Source organism: Citrus clementina, unplaced genomic scaffold, assembly GCF_000493195.1.
Source record: "Citrus clementina cultivar Clemenules unplaced genomic scaffold, Citrus_clementina_v1.0 scaffold_4, whole genome shotgun sequence".
In the NCBI taxonomy this organism is placed as follows: Eukaryota; Viridiplantae; Streptophyta; class Magnoliopsida; order Sapindales; family Rutaceae; genus Citrus; species Citrus x clementina.
In genome coordinates, this window is record NW_006262274.1 from 814287 (window position 1) to 837087 (window position 22801).

The following is a 22801-nucleotide window of genomic DNA, read 5'->3' on the forward strand; positions in this document are numbered from 1 at the left end:
AAAGTTGTAGCGGAGGCTCATGCCTTTTGCTGATGGGTAACCCATTTAATCTTTATATTTTAATTTAAATATTAATTTAGTCTCTATATTTAAAAAAAAAACTTAAAATATTTTTTTTAGTTAAATATGTTACATTCTTTATTTTTACATTAATACTCTTTTAATAATATTCTTTACGTTAATTAATTTATTAATAAAAATTTAATTAATAGATTAACCAGTAATTATTTATTACAAAATTAACAAACAAATATTAGTATGGAAACAAAAAGTATTTTCTTTTTACCCGTACAACAATCTTACTAATAAATCAATTGATATCAACAAACTTCAAGTAATGTTTAATATACGTGCAACAATTTTATTAATAGTTATTTTATTAAAAAAATAATTTACCAATTAATTCTAAAAGTAAAATAATAACATAAGAATATGTGAAAAATTTTATGTGATTTTTAAGGCTAATTTGATAAATTAATTTTTTTTTCTTTTTATTCAATCTCCTAAAAAAGACAAGAATATCGTTGTAAGGATATTATTGTAAAAGGAAAGAAAAAAGAGAGTACAAGTGTAACATATTTAATAATAATGATGTTTAAAATATTTTTTAAAATATAAGAACTAAACATGTATTTAAGTAAAAATATAATCATTAAATGAACATTTGTCTCTTGCACAAGCTGGTTAATAGAAAAAGCTTTATATAAAAGTATGGACATAATCTTTCCTCTCCTTGTTCTCCCTTTATAAAAAACTCTTTTAGTTCTTATATTTTCTTTTACTTATCTATATAATCAAATCCCCTATAATGGTTGGAGAAGTATTTCAACTTTTAAAAACCACTTGTTTTATTCAATTTAATAGTAATATTTGTGATAACGGTGAATCAATCTATCATTGAAGCTATAGGGTCTGTTCAAGAGTACTGGAGACCTTAGGCAAATTTTTTTTATGGAACCTCCTTACATTCAACAACTTTAACACTCAAAGAAACATAAAAGAGCTGAAAATTCAATTAATTTTTAACTATATCCTGTAGAACTATTATTTCAAGAAACTATACTTTTTTTTCCACTTCAAAAGTAAGTCAATAAATATAATAATTTTCTTTATGGAAAAGTGAGCAAAAAGTGTATAATGTTAAATAATTAAGGTTTTTTTATTGTTTTAAAAATAAAAAATTTAATTTTTTTTTGAAAAACTAATAACGAATTAATGGTTATTGTTGTTGTTGTTGTTTTGATTAATATTATCGTCATTGTTATTAAGGATTTTTTTAGTGATTTGTAATAATGTAATTCATTTTGATTCCGATTTTAAGAAAAAGTAAACGTATTAATAACAATCTAACTCATTCCGAGTCTTATAGTTCAAATAAACCATTTATTCTGATTCTAATTCTCATTCCTATTTTAGTCCATTCGCATTCATATCAATTCCGATTTTAGTTTACTAAACGCACCACAAATACAAAAGATGAGGTTATGTGAACTGATTACAAATACTTATTAAACTCATTAACTAAAAAACCCACAATAACAACTTGAAACTTCATATTTTACTCAACAAACCTATCCGTATACTAACTAAAGCGGCAGGTCAGTAACAGCGGCCCTTGCAGCATGGTTTGGTGCTGCAGCAGCAGGTGTGCATGCGGCGCGATTTTGCAATCTAGCGACAGCCACCTGTCGATATGGTTAGCAATAATGATTGATTTTCGAACTGTGCCGGCGTGGTTGGCAATAGTGAATTGATTTTGATTATCTCCAGTTGAATAAGATATAAAAAAAAACAAGTTAATAATTTTTAGTTGTCTAATTATGTATAATTTTCAATAATCTGAACTTACATGTTTGAAATTTTATCCCTTTGACTTTTAAGAATTTTCCCCAAACAACAACAGAGAGTATAATGATAATATTCCAACCAACACATCTCTAAGACTATTTTTCCATCAGATCCGACGGAGATAGATTGGAGTCCGAAAAAGACAAAATTGGTGGTATCTTGCAACAGTTGCAAGGACCCTAGAAATGAACATGTGGAACCTGTTTTTTAAATTTTGCAACAGATGTACTGAATAGGAAAAAATTACAGATATGGCCTAAAATTCGGGGCAATTGAAAAAAAAAAAAAACTCATCTTTTTCTAATTTTGTTGCTAAAAAGGAACATTTCCGAAATAAATCGTTCACGCCTCATGGGTTAGATTTGAGTGGCCTGCCTGTCGCCCACCTGTCTAACGCTTGGAGACATTTATGTCTGAAATCTTCATTTTATAGTACAATAAAGTAGCATTTTTGTAAATTTCCCGAATAAATATGAAGCGGAATAACACCTTTCGTTAAAAAGACGTTGATAGTACAAAATATAAATGATGGTTTCTCATTATTGTGTTTAGCCTATGGGCTAAGGCAATAGAAAATAGCTAAGTTCGCTTTAGGAAGTGCTTACTAACAGGCATAAAGCTGCCTTTCTTGCTCGAGGCAGGGTCCCAGGGAAACAATCGAAGCACCAAAAATATCTCATCAATCAATATTGTGGCCATAAGCTGTTTTCAGAAATCATCACATTTCTTGAAAAGCAGCTGACTGTTGGAATTATGAAAAATATCTTCTTGCTTGGTCTCTCATCTATCCATTCCATTCAATTCAAGTGTTTGATAGAAGGCTCTCATTGAACAAAAATTCTATTTAAATAAAAGATAAAACAAATACAAACTCTCTCACTTGGATTAACAATAACTTATTAAGAGTTCCAGATCTGTCGGTGGGACTGGGCTAATAGGAGGATGAAGGGTACTGGTGGGGGGTAGAGAGGGATGAAAAACAACTACATGTTTCTACAATCTAATAGGGTCGATATCTTCTGCCACGGTTGCCATCATCACCGCCGCTACTTCCACCTCGTCCTCCACGTCCACCAGGACCATTGCTCCTATCAACTCTCCGTGGTCGAGGAGGCGGCATCTGTACTCCAGGCTGCTGACTGCACAATGGCCAAATAGCAAAAATTATGTTGAGATTATTTCACCCTTCAAGCATATGTTATTTGTTATATACCAACCAAACTGAAAAGCAACTTACAGAACATAGCCAATTTGACCATCTGGTAAGACCATTGGCACCATATGCATCCCTGATGGCATTGGACCCCTACCATATATCATGGGCTGTTCATGCATGCAGATTAATGAATATCAATTCCAATGGTTAAGGACTCCATAAAAGATAAAATAAATAAATTTACAGATATACTCGTGTACCTGCTGGAAACCAGCAGCAACTCCAAATCCAGCACCTACGGAGCCATAAGGAGTCCCAGCAAAGCCACCATACCCTGCATGTGGTAAATGGGTTGGAACCAGCCCAGGACTGTAGGGAAAAGTTCCTTCGGTTTTCTTATCCGTCTGAGGCTTTGCAAGAACAACCTCCAATACTTGGCCTGCAGTTATAGTCCTTTGAGTACACCGTTCAAGTAATGATGGTAAAGAAAAATTCAAGGAAGACCACTGGATTGCTTTTACAATATAGAATTGGATTCTTTTAGGACAAACAACTATGAAGTGAACTCACATAAAAGAATACACAGTTTTTACAATTGGTGCAGTTTTTACAACTTGAATGTAAGTTAGCAAATATAAACTTCAGTTTTGTATTTTCAACAAGTAAAAGAACCCACAATTAGCCAACTGAATGGATAGGAGTCAGTTCTACCAGTTTTGGCTTCACTATAACACAAAAACTGGGAAATGCAAATGCGACTTACCATCAATTTCATATTTCTCAGTATCCTTGACAGCCTTTAATGCACTTGACCTTTCAGCATAATGGATGAACCCAAAATCACGTTTCCCAGATTTTCCAGGAGGCATGACCACTTTCGTCACTTCCCCATGACGCTGGAAGAGTTCTTTTATTTTCTCAGTAGAAGTGTTGTCAGGTATATTTTTCACATAAAGTGCCTTCACCTGGGAATCTCAAAACAGCACACACCTTAGACAGTCATTAAACCAAAATATGGTTTCAGTAATGTTTCCAGAAACGACTAGGCAGAGATTTTCTTGTGCGTGTATATAAAACAACCATCAACTTTTAGACTTTTCCTTTCAAGTTTTCATCCACACTCTATAGCCTAAAACATTTATAAGAAATTGATGCACCAAAGGCCTAACAGAAAGAGCCCAGAGGTGCTCAGGTGTTTCGCATTTGGCCTCAGAGCCTGAGAAAAAGAATCCCAATAATCTCTGCAGTGTTTTTGCATGTGTGACCTATCTCATAAATTCAAAATCATCTTTAGGGATCTATGTACAGTTTTCAATATTAGAAATTGTTTTCAACTAACAGTATGGAAGAGATTTCTCTAAATTATATTGATATCAAGAAGAGATAAAATAAACGGTGAAAATAATGAAAGCCTGATGCAAGCAACATCAAATAACTTTAAAGTTTCAAACTGTTCTAATTCTTTGACAATTTTACCTGAGAAGCAGCAGCAGAGTGATCAGGTGTACTCTTAGGATCAGCCCATGAGACGGTTGGAGTATTTCCATCCAACTTAAAGTTTGCATTGAGCATTTTCTGCCTTGAATAATCAGCACAGGCATTATTGTAATACAAAACAAAGGAAAAACCACGATTACGAGAAGGATTTTGAGGATCCTGTAATTAGAAGAAGACAAATAAAATAGCAGTGTAAGTAGTCAAAAACTTGAACTTTATAAGATAAAAGCATTATTTAATCCAAAACTTCACCTTTATGAGCTCAATGGTTTCAACTCCAGGACCAACATCCTCAATGACTTTTCTGAACTCATCCTCTGTCCAGTTCTTCGGAACATTACCAATAAACAACCTGTTTTTAGTCTCTGACAGTGAACACCTTATTGTTTTACCCTGCAATGATGAAATATAACAATAAGTAAATTCAGCTGAAGAATGTGTAAATGAGGCATGGAAAGGTTGTCTCACAAAACCTAACCATCCCAGGCATCTCTGATTTCCCAAATACTAAGTGAAGTTATGAGAGGCATCTTGATCACCTTAAGTTCTTTACTATGTAACTCATCGATGGCCTTCTTGGCAAACTCTTTTGATCTGAATGATACAAAAGCAAAACCCTTGCTTTCTCCACTCTCCTTGTCTTTCATTAACCTCACCTACAAAAATGATTTAAAGTAACAACAATGGCGAATGTCAAAACTAATAGAAAAGTTGTAAAATGTTATAAGCATGGATTTTAACAGTTTCTAACCTCAAAAACATCGCCTATTGGTTCACACAGATCCCTCAAGTCCTCTTCCGATGCATCCTTTGGAAGCCCACCAATGAAAACTTCTGAGCCATTAGGAGGGAGGGCAAGAAGCTGGGCATGCTTATCTTTCTCGTCTTCACCAACGGAAGCAGTGGGCTTTTCTTCCTCTTCCACATGTGGAGTATCATCATCATTTCTATTTGCTTCTGCTGACTGATCTTTCTCACTAGCCCCAGCTTTTGAATGATCATATTCTTCATCATCATCATTTTCTTCAAAATTTCCATCCCCACCTTCTTCTTCTGGATCTTCCTCTACTTGCTCTTCGACATCATCATCCATCTCTTCCATATAATTGTCCTCCTCAAGATCCACTCGGTCCTCAACTTCCGTGCTCTCAGCCATGACTGTTTCAAGATCTGGCACTTATCATCCAACAACAGCACCTGAACAGCATCGCAATGACCTTTAACTTTCGATCATTAGAATAAAAATGCAAACAGTGGACAAAAGTAGAACTCAATTTTTGCTGTTTTGGACAGTGTATAAAAGTGGACTTCCAACCACAACCTTAGACACTGAATTCTCATTTCAAAGAGGAATACTCAGCTATAAGTATCAATTCCACTCGAGCAAGGGCATGTTTGCAACTGTTGAAAGCATAACAACTGGTGTTCTATACATACTCACTTTTACTCAGGAGCTAATGCATATCGCCCAAAACCACAATTACACCTAACAACTACTGATTCTACTGTACAGCAGCTATAGATTAAAAGCCGCAGCACCACAATCGTAAAAATAAAGGAAAAAATAAAAATAATAATAACTATAGATATAATCAAACCTTTATGATGCCCAAATCCAAATTTGTAAGCAATCCCACAAAACTAATAACAGCACATCTATAATTAAACATAAATTCAGAAACCCTAAAAAGGTAAAACACATCAAAACACTAAAGCCAACATCAGAAATACCCAGATGACCTAAATCAAATACAAAATCTTCGACTTTGCATGCAAAACAAATACAGATTCCAAATCAAAGGAGCTGCAACGCTTTTGGCTTTAGCTAAGCACTTACCCGAAGTGGGAGCATAATTTTTTGGGGGCAGAATAGAAATAGAAACAGAAACAGAAAAATATAGCTGATGATAACACCAGTAAACGATGAGTGAGATGTTTGGGGCATACCAATTATTTTGTGTTTTGTGTGTTGTTTTTGCTTTCTCTGTTTCTGTTTTTCTGTTTTCTTCCGTGTCCGTATGGATTATCCGACCTCACTCTCTCAACTAAGCCCAAGGGTTTCTTTTCTTTCGTTTCTTTCTTTTCATTTGGGGGTGTGTGTGAAAATTACTCTGCGAGCATACTAACACCTGTGAGGATCTCTAACAAGTCAGATTCAGCCACGTCACATATCTAATGTCAAATGACTAAAACCCCCTCATGCAGCCATTCATCTAGGGTTGGCAACAACCCCAGGCCGAGTCTGGGTATCGCAATGCCTGGACCCGGCCCAGGTCTAATTTTTAGATGTTTGGACCGAATTTTTTAAGTCTGGTACCGAATTGGGTTTTAATCTGGATACTTAGATTTTATATTTTTTTGGTAATTTTATAAGTTTTAAATTTATTTCAATAAAATTTTACAATAAAAATATAACTTTTAAGTGTTTAAAATTTTATATATGTGTAATAAATGAGTCAAATAAATATAAATATTTAATATAATATATATTTTATAATATTTTTTTAATAAAATCCAAGTTCTGGGCCGGTCTCCGAGTTTATCAAGTAATGCCCAAGACCGGTTCGACTTTATACTCGGCCCACAACGCCTGGGTGCGGTCTGAGTCCGGACCGAACATGTATTTTTACCACCCCTACATTCATCACCTAGAGAAGACCATGTCTTGTACATTGGGCAATTATATATATATAAATTTTTTTTTCCTTTTTTGGAATAATGTTATCAACTCCTCAATCAACTTGGGGTAAAAGATTGTGACTTTGGTATCCTTAAGTCTGACCAATATCAAATGAAATATTTTTATTAATTTTTTGGTACAGTCAAAATTTAAATTATCCAAGAACACAATTATGCAAATACAAGACCCAAAGGTCTAAAATAGGCCGTACAATAGTTAATTTCAACAATAATTAATCACACGACTCGCAGAAGCAGAAGTCAGAACTTAAACGAGTACACACTCTAGCATCCTTATAAACTTTGCCCGGCCTACAAAAATAGCCTTTACTTGGGGCACAGTGAATGTCTTGTGAACATATACACAATCCTTCTAATGCACAACCCTCTTTGAATATCATCACACCATCTTTCAATCCAAGCATTTGATCTGTCCACTCACTAGAGAAGAGACCTAAGGGGTCAAATTTCTGTTTAACCTTTAAAAATTCTCCTGCATTTTTGTACTTCTTAATGACTCCATCAAACACTAAGTTTCTGTTCTTTCCCCAATGGGGCAGCCCCCCATATTTGAACACAGCGAGTTGCTCAATTTCTTCGAGCACATCTTCATAAAGCCTTGGAGCCATTGGGTCCTTGCTTCTGTAATACATGATATCAAAGTCTAACGAATCCTCTTGTTTGCCCAAGTAAGCATTTGATGCTTTAACATAACGCATGATAATCCCATTGTAAAGTTCTAAGCCACACAGTGCTTTAGGCTCCATTTGAACTAGTTTTTGAATATCTTGTATGAAATTTTTAACGACGGATAATGCAACGCTGAATGTTGTTTGATGAAAGAATTCGCCATTGATTCTGGGATCCCAACCGCAGCCTGTGATCATTGAATCTTCTGCACTATCAAGGCAAGTTCCTGATGATTGAAGACGATTTTGATATCCTATAACTGGGTACCCAGCAAAGACTACACCTGTTTGATCAGAAGGAAAAAAAAAATTGATCATAATTGAAACTATTTTGATGCCAATGGTATTAGGATCTTTGTGCAAGAGTCGGAGAGATACCATCGTTTGTCAAACCAAATGCGAAAGCATTGAGAGTTGAGGTAACAAGTTTTCCCCCGATGCACTTGCCATCAGCATCACGTAACGATTCTTGATTCTCCTCTGATTATTAAACAAGAAGCATGAAGCGCCAAAACAAAATTTGCAATTAAGAAATTTTAGGTGTGGACGTTCATATGTTTAAAACGCGAATTTAAGATTAGTTTGTGATGTCTACTCCAAGTTCAATTGTACATTGTATTGTAACTAGAGCATCTGGTAAATATGATATCATTGTGTCAATTCGCATTTTAAAATATACAAATTTCCAAATTGGAGAACTGCCCATCTTGTAGTAAGCAATTGCATAACACATAGTGCGTGAATGAAGCAGAAGCAATGAATTAACCAAATACCTAGACATTGGCGAGCACCGCCGACCACAATATCATTACTTTAAATAAATACAAACACAAATTGACCTAGGTTTATACGTGAAGGAGATCGAAAGTGATAGCTTGTTAAGAAGCTAACCTGTAGCTCTGACGACAGCCATAGCAACTGAAAGCATGGGGCGGAATGGAAAGAAATTATACAAGCCATTGCCGGAAGTGTTTGAGGAAATGCGATCATCAACTCGATAGGCTGCCTTTCGTTGACTTGGGTACCAAGTTATGTCTGCAAACTCATGTCGATGCCCAAAAATAGCGGCTTGATCACCAAGATCAGAATCACTCTTTTGCACGTATGCGATTGACCTCTTGAAGAGCGGTTCCAACTTGAGCGTAACCTATGCCACAAACACTCATTCGTCTTTACTTTGGTTATTTCTTATGTGTCGCTTGAACACTGCATCACTTACATTCAATATTTCACATAGTGTGTATACCTGTATGTAATTCAAATTGCAGAATTATACTCTATATGTATAATTGGTGTCAGTATTTGATTAGTAGATCAATTTGGATGGCATAAGAGGCTTGGAATTTTAATCCTGCCAAACTGGGGCCAAGGAGCAGGGGGAGCCCTGAGGTGAAAATAAATTTCTGAAAAGAAGAGAGATCTTAATGAAGTTTACATCATTTTAAAAAAAAATCATATTTAGTCCCATCATATTTATTCTTTTTTTTATTACGGTCTACATCAAATTTAAGGATTTTATATTATGATCCCATCACAATTATACACTAGTTATAATCTATGTGATTTTTTAATGTTTATTCAATATTTGGTCTCAATAACTATCTAATTGGTAATTAAAAACATCTCGAGTAAATGATTAGGTCTGTTATAAGTTTTTGTGAAAGTAATTAAAATCATGATTTTGATTAGTTGTTAATAAAATAAAATGTAATATAAAAAATAGGCATGTAGCACAAAATTTTAAAAGGTTCATGAGAGGCTAATCAATGAGAAGGATCAAAATTCTCTCATAATATGAAGTTACTTAAAATTTAAAAAATTATTTCATGCGTAAATTAATACATTAATGAGAAACATACCTGAGAAATAACACCAAGAACACCAAGTGATACTTTAGCTGCATAGAAATCTTGGTGACTTTCATTGAGCACTCTCACGTTAACAAATTCCTCTTCAGGATTTCCCGGAGTTACAATTCTTATCTCGACAGCGTAATCATGAACAGAGCTCCCTCTACCCCACAGAGAGCTTCCATGGGCGCCTGTCCCAAGCATGCCGCCCACGGTCAGCCCCCACCAATACGGCCCATACGGCAAGGCCAGCCCGGCCTTAGCCGACTCCTCAATGACCTGCCTCAATGTCACGCCACTCTCTACTGTTACAGTCATTGCTTGCACATCAAGTTTCAATACGCGGTTAAGATGTTTTGTGCTTATTAGCAAGCCCTCTTGGCCAGCTGGGCAAACGAGCTTGGGAATGCTGTGAGAGAAACGTGTAGCCACTTTGATTCTTGTTTTGGCCATTGCTGCTGCTGCTACTATTGATATCAGCTCTTGCTCTGAAGCTGGGTACGCTACATTTGCTGCTTTACACACGCTTCGATCGGGGAACATACCGTATGAGTTTGTGATCGTACAGCTTGAATTATTGTTTGACGAACATTTGATTGGATCCTCTGGCGGGCTGCCATTTACGGCTATAAAGAGTAATAAGAAAATTACACATTTTGATCTGAATAAACTCCGAGCAGTACACACAGTATATGCCATGTTTGACAAATAATATTATTTTGGTGGAGATGATAAATGAGATACATCAATGATCTTGTTCTTTGTGTATTTTGAAGTGATTCTTTATGTAATGATGGTAACAGTCTAACAGACGTATTTATAGTTGTGTGGCGTGCAAGTGTTTCATTTCCATGCAAATTTTGGGAAATTTACAAAAATAACCTAAACAATTTTGTAATTTTCACAATTAGCCCTTTAAACTTTTTTCTATCAACATTAATCAAACACAAGATTTTCTCCCCAAAGTACCCTTGTTTATAAACCAAAAACAACTTTTCTTCTCCCCTTGATCAAACGAAACGCAATCTTGTACTATTGAATCATCACCGGCGACGACAAATAACAACGGCAACCGATAACGGCGAACGGTAAAAGTGAACTCCGATCAAATACAGCGTAATCCATCCGGATCCAACACTAATTTGTATCAACGAGTAGTAAGAGATATTTTCTCAACTTGCGAACTTGATTCAGTGCGATTGCAGACAGGTGCCTGTCGCACCAACTTGTCGCACCTACTTATGATGATGCAAACTGTTGCTTCTTCTAAAAATCAAAATTGAATGAGCACTTCAGCAGTGGCGCCTTGCATGGCACCTCTACTTCTTCATCCCCTTCTAGCTGGTGAATGTGAGATTGAAACTGATTTCAATGTGGGTGGTGACGGTTATGGTCAGTAAATCATGCTCAAGCCATTGTCATAACATTGTTGGAGGAATATGATAAGATATTTGGGGTAAGCTGTAATGATTTCTTTTCTGTTAAAACTTGGGTGACACATATTTCCTCAAGCCCTTGAAGAATTGTACTTATAATCAGAACTAAGTGGAAGTGGAATTGAAGAGGCTACTGATGATGATGGAGACGATGATCAGGATGGTGCAACGCTAGAGTCTGATGCATATACAGATGATGATCTTGATAACGCATCAAGTAGATCTTGCAGTGAATTCGGCGGTGAGAGAGAGAGAGAGAGAGAGAGAGAGAGAGGAAGGAGAGAGAGAGTTATGGGAGGAGCATTTTTGGCACTAGGGTTGATTATTGGCTAATGTTGACAGGAAAAAAATTGAGGGGTTAGTTATGAAAATAACAATTGTTTTTAGGTTATTTGTGTAAATTTCCCACAAATTTTTGTAGTGTAATGATCATTTGTAATAAAAGAAAACTTTGCCCAACCTCTTATTAGGTTATTAACTCAATTCTTTGGTAAAGCAGTTTGATTATCTAGCTAGATCCACATCTATTTTCTATTAAAATATTAGGTAAATGAATATCTTTTAAAGATTTTTTAATACACATGCTGACCTTTTTATCTAAGTACGTATGATCAAGATTTAATTTTTTTTTAATTGCACACGAGACTGTTCTACATCTTCAAAGACAGAACATAAATATTTAATTTTTTTTTATAGATTTAACTAAATGTGTTGTAGCTGTAAGAAGCAAAATCAAATGTAAAAAAAAAAAAAAAAATTGAGATTGAATTTGCTGTATAAAGATTGAAGAATCGATTGAGGTCATGAAAGCTATGAGTTCTACGTTCGAGCAATATAATAACCAGAAGCTACTTTGATTTGAAGAGCATATAGCATTTTTTATGTTTTACCCTGAATATATAAGATTTTTTTATTTATTTCAAAATTCAAGTTCAAAATTGAACGTCAATGGCGACACCAAAAATTTCAGAGATGGGTGAATGGATGAATGCATTGCTGCAGGGGAGGTACGGGGAGAGAGAGAGAGACGAAGATGGTGAATGAAAAAAAAATAATAATAATAATTAAGAGAAAATATAAGAGAGACAACGGATTAATGGAGGAATTTTGTGGGGCTCACTAAATTCATTTTTCTGACTTTTTTTGCTTAAAAAACAAGGTAAGCATTTATTTTGGGCAACAAAGTGAGCAGGATTGATTTACGTTTACCTGACACGCTCTGCTAACAGAGCACATTAAATATCGTCCTTGCAACCCTCTGTTATTTCCGCAAACAGCTGTTTTGTACGTGCAACATCAATTCAATCGTCCTTTGCTCTTAATTTCTTCAAGCTGCTTAACTACTTATTTTTTTCACGGTACGGAGCAAATTAATAAGCACGATGACAATGGGATGAGGTGGGGTGGGAGTGGAGAGGCCTACTCTATTTTTTTCTCTGTTATAAATTTTTGTCTTCATTCTTCATTTTATTCTTTAATAAATTTAGTGCGGTGAGGATGGAAAATCTTCATGTGGGGAATGATTTTCTCATCCCCACCTCATTCCCCATTCAACAAAACATATACAAAGTCAACTAAATCCTATGAGACAGAAGCAAAAAGGAAAAATAAGGGTTTGTCTAACACAACCCTTTCAAACCTAAATGTGAACAACATTATAGAAGCAAATAAAAGGTATGTTATATTTTAAATTCCTTAGCATTTTAGAGTAGCGAAATACACACTATATTAATTGAGAACTTATTTACTTAAAATTGCGGCAATGATGATGCAACTTTGATCAACGATTGTTTATTTGCTTATGGGGAGAAGTTTGACTCGAAGCATTTCATAACTATAAAGCCAAACATAATCCACCTATCTTAGTTTATTGGCTTCTTTTATTTTGTGCTAGTTGTAGCATTATTGACTAGTTTACCGGTGGTAAATTTTTTTTTTAACTTCTAGTTGTACCTGCTCAATGGTTGTATCAAACTTATCATTTACTTCATTTCCCAATTGTCAATATATTTATCTTTTAGCACTTCAGCAAATAAAGTTTAGACATGAGAAGTTTGAATGATGAAAAGCTCACTCTCGTGTTGAAATTTAATTGTCAAAAATTTTATGCAAACTGCCAAGTGTGCAAATGGTGTTTGTAAAAAAATTAATATAATTTTTTAGGGTTAAATTGGTAATTTAATTATTTTCTTTTTATTAATGGCCAAACAAAAAATTTATTATAAAAGGGTAATATTGTAAAAGTAAGACAAAAGAAATAAAAAGTAACGGTTGAGGTAGATGTATCAATACTTTAACAACATAGATGTTTTAAGGTATTTTTAAAAATACAAGAACTAAATGGACACTAATATTAAAATATATGGACTAAATGAACTTTTACCCTACGATAAACTAGGGTTGCTAAAAAAATTCGGCCAAAGCCCATATTCTTGACAAGAAGTCCAAACCTTTCAAAACCTCGTCTAAACTTGGACGGGTCTGACTTGGGCCAGACTTGAGCTTTTTCATTAAATATAAAATAATTTTTTAATAAAGTAAAAATATTTAAATTAAAAATAATTATCTAATACATAATAGAATAATAATCTAATACACAAAATATTAGTAACACAAGATAATAAATCACAAATATTAATATAAAAATATATTAATTTAATATTTTGACTTTTTCCTTTTTTATTTAAATTTAATTTATATAAATTTCTTTTTTCCTAGACCTTTATCTAGGCCCAATTTGTGTGGGCTTTGAATTTTTCGGCCATGTCCAGGCCCAACTCGTGGGCCCGAGCCGAGCTTGAGCCGATTCGAACTTTTTTGCTAACCCTACGTTAAACAGTTAGATTGCTAAAATCACACGTACGATACATCCATTGGTCCTTAAGTAAATATATATAGCAATTCCCGCCTACGTCCACGCCTCCAAGCTCACTCGACTTGAGAATTTTACTATACAAGCCTCTCAATGCTTTAAGTTCTTTACAATTGACTTCCAAGGTGTCAATAGACCTTTATAATCAAGAGATTATCTCCTCAATCCCTTCACCCCCAAGTGTTTCTCACTCTTGGATACTCACAATTTGATGAGAAATAAAAATTAGAGCAAACAACTCTCTTTTATAGTGGATATACAAACGATAGCTCAATGAAGATTTAATCTATGATGATTTACAAAATTGAAGCTCAATATATATTGTGTGCACTTGTTTATGCTTGTAAAGATTACCAAAAAATGAATTGGATTTGATTTTATATAGTTTGAGCCCAAAAACTAGCCGTTGTGAGTTTTCTGATGACAACCGGCATGCTGCTTTCGAAATCCGATTAGCCGCTTTTATTACAGTAAGTTACTGCCCATAATTTGGTCTACCGCTTGTCAAATCTGGTTAGCCGCTTGTTACAGTGACTGCTACAGTGCATTATTTTTTAAAATTATAGTTTTGCCCTAAAATTTTATAGAATTACGATATGACCCAAAACGTCATAAAACTTTGCACAAAGGTCCAATTTCAAAATTTCTAACTAATGCCAGTTATTCCAAAACTTTCTAAAATTATGGTATCACCCAAAATGCTATGAAGCTTTTCAAATAAATCACTCTAAAGAATTCCAAGCAATACTTGTTGATTTCAAAGTTTTCAAAAACTCTTTCAATTAGATCATCAACTTGAAAAACAACCAATTTTATAAAATTATTTTCCCATTAAATATAAAACATTTATGATATGAAAATAATGATTTATTTAAAATATATAAAAAATAATTCGAGTTTTTAAAAACTTAATCATTCTTAATTTTGTTTGTTATCATTAAAATTAACATTATGAATACATAAATGTTAACATGGCAAACTAATTCATTTATACCTTAATAAAAATAATTTCATTATTTTGTTTGTTATCATCAAAATCAACATTATGGATACATAAATGTTAACTTAGCAAACTAATTCATTTATACCTTAATAAAAATAATTTCATAATGTCTTAAGCATAACTAAAAAGGGAAAAAAATGATGAAAAGGAAACAAATGGCCAATGAAATTTGGCACATTATATTGTATTATTTCAATACAAATGTATTTATATTATACTATATTGTATTATCTATATATTATGATAGTGTTGTACAGTGTTCGATACTATACTATATTGTATTAATTTTTAATTATTGTATTAGTTTTTCGGGTCATTAATTTAAATTATATATTTGAAAACCATATTCTTTAGCACTTAGAAAAATAATAAATAAGTCTTAAATTTTAGAATTTTTACATCAATTTTTTTAGTATAAATGTAAAAAAACAAATCACAATCCTTTATAAAATACAGGTAAAACTAACAAATTCTAAATTTTTTTTCCAATATGACATTTGTTTTTTTAAGTATTTCCCAAATATATAACCTACGAAATTATGATCGAAGCAAATAATTTAATAAAATAACCTCCAAAAACTATCACACTATAAACAAATATTCAAAACATTGAAAGTTCATTTAAACTCATCTTAGGGTGATGGTATAAAAGTTTACACCTGCTACAACATGGTCATAAAAGAATAAAGTGATAGATAGATGTATCATAATCCTAGTTCACACATCAACATGACAAAATATCATTGCAAAATATCATTGATAAATTAGAAATGCATACTTCCTAATCAAACTCTACCTTTCCTCCATGCTTAAGCAAAAGCATCGTAAAATATTATAACTTATGGTCACAATCATTTCATAATGTCTTGAAAGTCCTTGTTTGAAGGTTTCTTAACCATTAAATTTAAGGGCATTAGCTCATCATCCACATTGATATCAAAGCAAGCTCTTTAGCAATGTATTAGTATGATCTTTACTATTTCCATACGTATTCTGAGACATGTTAGTGTTGGCTTAGTGAAAAGTTGAAGTTAATTTATCAATACTAACAACAATATGTTTTTATGATTTAGATCTCTTCCCATGTGATGATTGTGAATGTAATTGAGTAGTCTATTGAAAATTTGAAGGTGAAGGCAGCAAACATTTGAGAACCTTCATCATCCATCATTCAATCTCACTATCATCATCATAAATTTCTTTTTAAGGTGTTGTACTAACCATATCAATTGGAGTTTTTGCCAACCTTGCTGTTGCACAATCTTTTCTAAATATATATGCTAGCCTCTCATAATATGGAGATGGTTAGTCCCTCCAATTGCTTGATCTTTTACATGACTATAACATTAAAATAAGATAGTTAAATAAATTATATTACATTCGTATTAAACAAATTATATCAACCATGAAAATAAATCATGACATATAAGGAAAATCCTTTTCCTTATTTTAATTCAAAATATTAACCTCTATATATGATTTTCAAAATTCTTCTCCACGCATTTTCGTACATCATTCCATCCAAAACTAATAAAGTTCAACATATCAAATGCCAGCTCATAGCTTAGTGTAACACCAAATTTCCATGATTTTAAATTATGAAAATTTTGTTTTATTAGAAATCATAAATGGCATTATTGTCCTTATTAATAAGGATTGTTAAATTTATAATTAGGATTTATGGGGTAATTTTGGAAAAGACTTACTTTTTTCTAAATTTAATAGGGTTTCTTAAGGTTCCCTATAAATTTATATTTTTCCCTCTTCTATAACCCTAAATCCACAATGTTTTAAACTTTTACTTAGGAGAGAGAGTCTTAACAATTGGTAAGTTTTACTCTCTCTATCCTCTACTTGATTTCCTATTGTTGTGTTTTATTTAGAGTTTTATTGGTATGAATTTAGATTGTTACAGACCATTATGCATGATTTAGGACATGTTTAAGTTGTGTTTAGTGCGTTAATTTATTGTTGAATCATGTTAGTTTATCCCTGATGCAATAAACACGCTAAACAATTCTGGACAACATGAATATCCTGAAAGAAAGCATACATTTCATGAAATATTTTTAAGACGAACCTTATCTTTATGAGAACTAGACATGCAAAGCTTATTGAATAAATTTTATTTCATAAGATTTGATTTTGTTTTCAATTTTATATGGATTTTTGAATCTGACACAGTTGCACTGGAAAACTGCAATTCCAGCAGAATGACCAGATTCACAAAATTATTTGTAGTGTCAATGAACTCAAACAATTATGAAATTTTAGAAAAATGTTAATATATATGTCTAGTGTTTCCAGTTTTAATTTCATAATTTTCTAAATATATTAAAAAAATATTTATGATTATAATAAAATAATAATTATAATTATAATTCATTTAACAATAATTATATTTTTTAATTAAATGGAGGTTATTTTGAGAATTTAATATTATAGGGGCGAATTCATACTTTAAGATTTAAAAAAAAATAAAATTGAGTATAAGGGGTTAAACGAAATTTTACATTTCAAAAAATTTATAATATTCATAAATAAAATATAAATAACATAAAATATAAAGAGTTAGATAAAATTTTACAGGCTGAGTGTACGTTACATTAAATGTAACGTAGGCGAACCCTCATTCTTAATATACTGGATATGTATGATTATTTTGATACTATTATAAGTACATGTGCTTTTATGGTTCTTTGAAAATTAATTATTTTTCATAACAAAATTAGTTTATGTAAATGTTTTTAGATTTGAAAATTATGTTATTTTTTATGATTTTAACATAATATTATAAATGCCTTTAAATATGTAATTTATTTTGCTAAATGATTATCTTTTATGAAATTGTCTCTAAAATATTATAATGGAATTTTTTTTGCAAGCCTAGTTCATTGTTATGATCTTTTATGAGTCTAAGAAAAATTTTTTGACCATGTATACAATAGAGATTCTTTATGATTGTTCGGGGGCCACCTCTTAGGAGTAAATGGGGCCCACCTCTCGAGGGTCAAAGTGTTGCAAAGTGCTATGTATAGGTCGTTATGTATGGAAAATGAATTTAAATATTTTAGCTCATTATCTCTAGTAATTCTAATTTTGATTTTGATCGTATTATATATATATTTATATAATTTTAGGCCAATACTGGGTTTATATTCTGAATGTGTACACGATAGTCTAATTCTGACTCTGTTTTTGGCTGAGTTACTGGGACTATAAGTGACACTATGTGACATGAGATAACCTCTTATTTCTGTATATATGTTATACTATTTGATTCAATGATTAATAATGCTTTGGATATAATGAATTACTATAAATTTATGTCATCTTGTCGTAATATGTCATTTTATGAAATTTATAATTTATAATATATGTTTTGATAAAAAGAAGGCTTGCAATATTTTTAGTACTCGATAAGTCTAGTGTGTTAGGAATGATTTTACTTATCGAGTTGACGGTTCACTCCTCGTCATCATTTTTTCAAATTAGGTACCTTGTTGAGAGGTGTGTTTATCTTTGGAGATAAAATATTCATTTACTTTTGCTAGTTGAATAAGAGAAGGATAAACTCATGTTTCCTTTACATTTGTTTATTTTATGAACTTGTTATTGGGGAGTTTTGAGACTCTGTCATATTTATGTCTTTGGGAGAAATTTTGAATAAAATCTGAGGTATTTCTTTTTAAGATTTTTGTGTGAGGATTTTGATTTAGGAGTGACTCTTTTATCACGTGCTAGATTTGGGGTGTTACACTTAGAGTCAATATGTGGATAATTTTCTTTCAAAATCTTATCTTTGAGTCAATATGTGGGTAAGACTTCAAACCTACCCAGGTAACAATTTTTCTAGTTCATTTTCAATATATTTATAATTTCTTGATTTGAAAGTATCATTATTAGCTCAACTACTCTTTACACCCGCTACATCTAAAATGTTCAACATTACTTCTTTTTCATCTTTTGTCCATACTCATCTTGAGTCTATCTTATTTCTACTAGTATAGCTTGAATCTCCACTCTCCATTACTATAAAATGAATACATAATAATTTTTTTAACAAGTAATTAAAATATAACATCAAGTCAAGTTCACATAAGTAACACTTGATAAATTTATAATGACATCTATATGTTAAAAAACGGTTACAACCTCATATATTTTCCTAGTGACATATGTATATTAACAAAAGCATAGCCTTAGATACTTTCCTAATGACATCTCTATATTAATAAAAGTACAACATGAGATACTGTCCTAATAACATTTATATATTAACAAAAGTACATCATTAAATACTTAGTTAATGACATCGGTATATTAATAAAAGTTACAGCTCTAGATAAATACTAATTTCCAAGCCAATTAATTTATATAGCACCAACTAAATCATTCCTCCAACTCGTCCATTGGTTTGAAGCTTCAAGGCTACTTATGTTATCATTATTTTCTACTTCATTATTAGATATGTTGAGTAATTCATGCTCCACTAGATCCACTACAGTTGTCTCCTAATCAGATTATTCAATAAACATTATGCAGCAATAATGCAACATTGGATTTTCATTGGATAAAATGAAGAACATCGAAGAATGGCCCATTGTACTTTAAGCAATAAAAAAAACCACTTAATTACATTTATTAAGGAGGAAAATGTTTCATGTTAAAGAACTCTTCTTCATTATGAAGAGCACACCGATCTCTCTATTCTGATTAATAATAACTTGTTCCCATATATGTACAAAGAATCTTTTAAGATTTGTATATCTAGCATCCACAAGATAATAGTAGCTAGAGTTGGGGTAATTCGAGATTGGATTAGGATTGGATTAACCTGATAGGGTTTCAGGTTTATCGGGTTGAAAAAAGAAATGATCTGAACTTATAATCCGATCTGATTTGAACTATATTCAGATCGGAGTGGATCAAAATTTCAAGTTGAGTTCAGATTAGATTAGGTTATGATCACATGCAAATTAGGTTGCGTTTGGACTAATGGATTGGGTAATTTATAATTGATTTGGATAATATTCTAACTATTGTTTATTTTTATTTTTTTACAAATTATTTTAGTTATTAAAAGATTGTTTCAATGTAATTATCTCATTTTGGCCTTTTCTTCTACTAATTTTCAACAAAAAAATGACTATGGGATTAAATAAAAAATTAAAATAAACTATTACTATCAATCGGATTGGGTCAGGCTAATTGCTCACTCCTAAGATTATAAATATATATTTATTTATTGCCCATCTAATTGGCTTTTCAGATTAGATCGAGTTAAATCCCATTTGATCACGATCCAATTGGGTTGGCCAAATTTGATCGATCGGGTTAGAGGCTTCATTTGCATATAATCTGAACGTGAATTTTTCAGAACGGATCGAGTTGGGTTATTTGCCCACCCCTATCTAGTGACCTATTCATTTCACATAAGCATATAATATAATTTTTAGTATGAATATGTAATTTGATTAAATTAATTTTTTGGAATGAGTAATACTTATAGAAACTTTTAAATTGGTCGGCTTATTTACATTACAAGGTAATCTTAAGTCAAAGGCAGAGCCTTCTCTTCCAGGCATCACGAAGATAAATTTCATATCTCGTGAACATACTTCTAAAACATTTGAAGCAATCTCACCCTTTTTTGTTCAATATGTTGGCTTCTCATTTTTTGGCACACATACTCTAATATAAGTTTCATCCATTGGCCCCAAGTAATTCTACATACACAAAACAAATGAAGAGTTTATTAGTATCAATCTATCACAAGCTATAATAAAACACAAGCACTTGACAATGTACCTTAAACGACTTCCATCTCTTATCAGTGCAATTCTCTACTACAAGTTCTAGTGCTCTTAGAAAAATATCGTGTAGCTATAACACTTCATTTAACAGTAGATTACTCAAGCATACACTTCATTTTTTAATGCAAATTCAGTATCAGTTATCTCAATAATTTCATGATATTAAAAAAAAAAACTACAGTCAATTACTCAAGCATACATTGTTTAGCTAGATTTCGTTCCCATTTTACACCATTTTTATCGAGTTGTATTGTAACAGATGTAACAGTGATATAATATGTTATGCTTTAAAAAAAAAAAAAAAAGCCTATGTTTGCGGCTGATTTGATCATTGGCCTCATGTTTTCTTTCCAAACAGCCTAGTTCTTCATAAATTAAAAAATTGTGATTAATAATAATGCTGAAAATACATGTTTGAATTAAGCTAGCTAGTGGTCCTTTAATCAAGCAATATTTAGTGTAATCATATGTTTACGTAAAGATATAAAGAACAAAAATAATAATAATAAATGAATCGCACTAAGAATATCTGTTGGCACATTTGATTGCTATTCTTGCACAATCTCTCAAATTGATTATCTCTAGCTTAGCTTCCTTCAATCTTTCTACTACAGTCGCTACCCTTCAAATTACAAGCATTATCCCATGAAAGCTCAATTAATCTTTTGTAATCGTCATAGGAGGACCAATAATCCTTAAAATGAATTCTGCAACACCACCTATCCCTAGTGTCTCCGAAGTTCTTCCTTCGTTTATTAAATTCAATCTAAATTGGCAGATGATCAGAACCCCCAACCACCATATGAGTAACCAAAATTCTGGAAAATCTATTTCGCCACGGATCAGAGCGCAAAAATCTGTCTAACTTACCTTAAATTTATAACCCCATAGCCTTCTTCTACGTTGGTGGCTGGTTATGTTTCTAGCTTGAAGTACACTGTTTTAATACATTTATGCTGCGTTTACTTTTTGGATTGGAGTGAGAATTCTGAGGAGTGGGAATCCTTGGATTAGGAGTGTGGAGTGGGAGTGGGAGTAGGGTGTTTACTTAGACTAAATGAAAGTATGGATTGCCAATCAAAATCCTAATTATTTGTTTACTTTGTCTTGAATTGAGAGTAAATTGTTTTAAATTACAATTTTATCCTTATGTACAGAATTATAATTTGTAATTAAAAAATTAATAAAAATATATTTAGAAAATAAAATAAATATTATATTATATTATATTTATAAATTAATAATAATTACTAATATTCTTAATTATGTAAATCATAATTTTTTATTAATTTTAATTTAAATTATGTGAATAAAAATTATTAATAATAGCAACACAAATGAAATATTATTATTGATAATATAGTACAAAATTAATATTTTTTTAGAATAAAATATTTATTATTATTAAATAAATAAATAAATAAATAAATAATATTTATTATTATTAATTAAATAAATAATATTTATTAAAATTAATGTTTAATATTATTAATTTAAATATAATATTTATTTATTTTTATTTTATTAAATTTAATAAAATAAATATGATATAATTATTATTTTTAATAAATATGATATTATTTATTTTATTAAATATTATTTATTTATTTATTTTTATAAGGATAAAATGGGAAGAGGGGGGAGTGAATTCACACTCCCACCTCCCCCATGAGAGTGGAAATCCCATTCTCCACTTCAAAATTAGATGGAACCCACAAATTTTTATTTCCACTCTTTTTTTTAAACTAAGTAAATATTAAAATGAAAAAAATCCATACTCCACGCTCCCACTCCAAAAAATAAACATTGCCTTAATATTGGTAATGTTACAGCAATAACAGTGCAAAATCACTGATATATCACAGAGCTGCAGCTAGCTAGCTTCAAAGGCATTAACTGCAGAAAGCTGAGGCCTGAGAGCATGTGGGGGCCATAATCAATGTGCAGCAGCTTGA

The 22801-nt window shown here is 31.9% G+C and overlaps 2 protein-coding genes across 4 annotated transcripts; both read right to left on the reverse strand.

The window, feature by feature from the left end:
- Window positions 1–2522: 2522 nt before the first annotated feature.
- LOC18044231 (heterogeneous nuclear ribonucleoprotein Q) lies at window positions 2523–6590 on the reverse strand. 3 transcript variants are annotated; one of them, XM_006435610.2, is made up of 9 exons: window positions 6449–6590; window positions 5253–5698; window positions 5041–5157; window positions 4754–4894; window positions 4481–4660; window positions 3768–3969; window positions 3265–3443; window positions 3086–3171; window positions 2523–2987 (listed from the first exon to the last, which is right to left on the reverse strand). In XM_006435610.2, exons 2-9 carry the CDS (start codon window positions 5655–5657, stop codon window positions 2849–2851), a joined length of 1449 nt encoding a protein of 482 aa, XP_006435673.1. In that variant the 5' UTR covers window positions 5658–5698; window positions 6449–6590; the 3' UTR covers window positions 2523–2848. The 3 variants fall into 3 exon arrangements, with proteins under 3 accessions (XP_006435673.1, XP_006435672.1, XP_024041533.1); XM_006435609.2 differs by having other exon boundaries at window positions 6339–6590; XM_024185765.1 differs by lacking the exon at window positions 6449–6590 and having other exon boundaries at window positions 5253–5718.
- Window positions 6591–7413: 823 nt separating this feature from the next.
- On the reverse strand, window positions 7414–10517 carry LOC18044232 (probable L-gulonolactone oxidase 6). The gene is made up of 4 exons (XM_006435611.2): window positions 9729–10517; window positions 8761–9016; window positions 8248–8349; window positions 7414–8153 (listed from the first exon to the last, which is right to left on the reverse strand). Exons 1-4 carry the CDS (start codon window positions 10416–10418, stop codon window positions 7414–7416), a joined length of 1788 nt encoding a protein of 595 aa, XP_006435674.1. The 5' UTR covers window positions 10419–10517.
- Between the last annotated feature and the right edge of the window lie 12284 nt (window positions 10518–22801).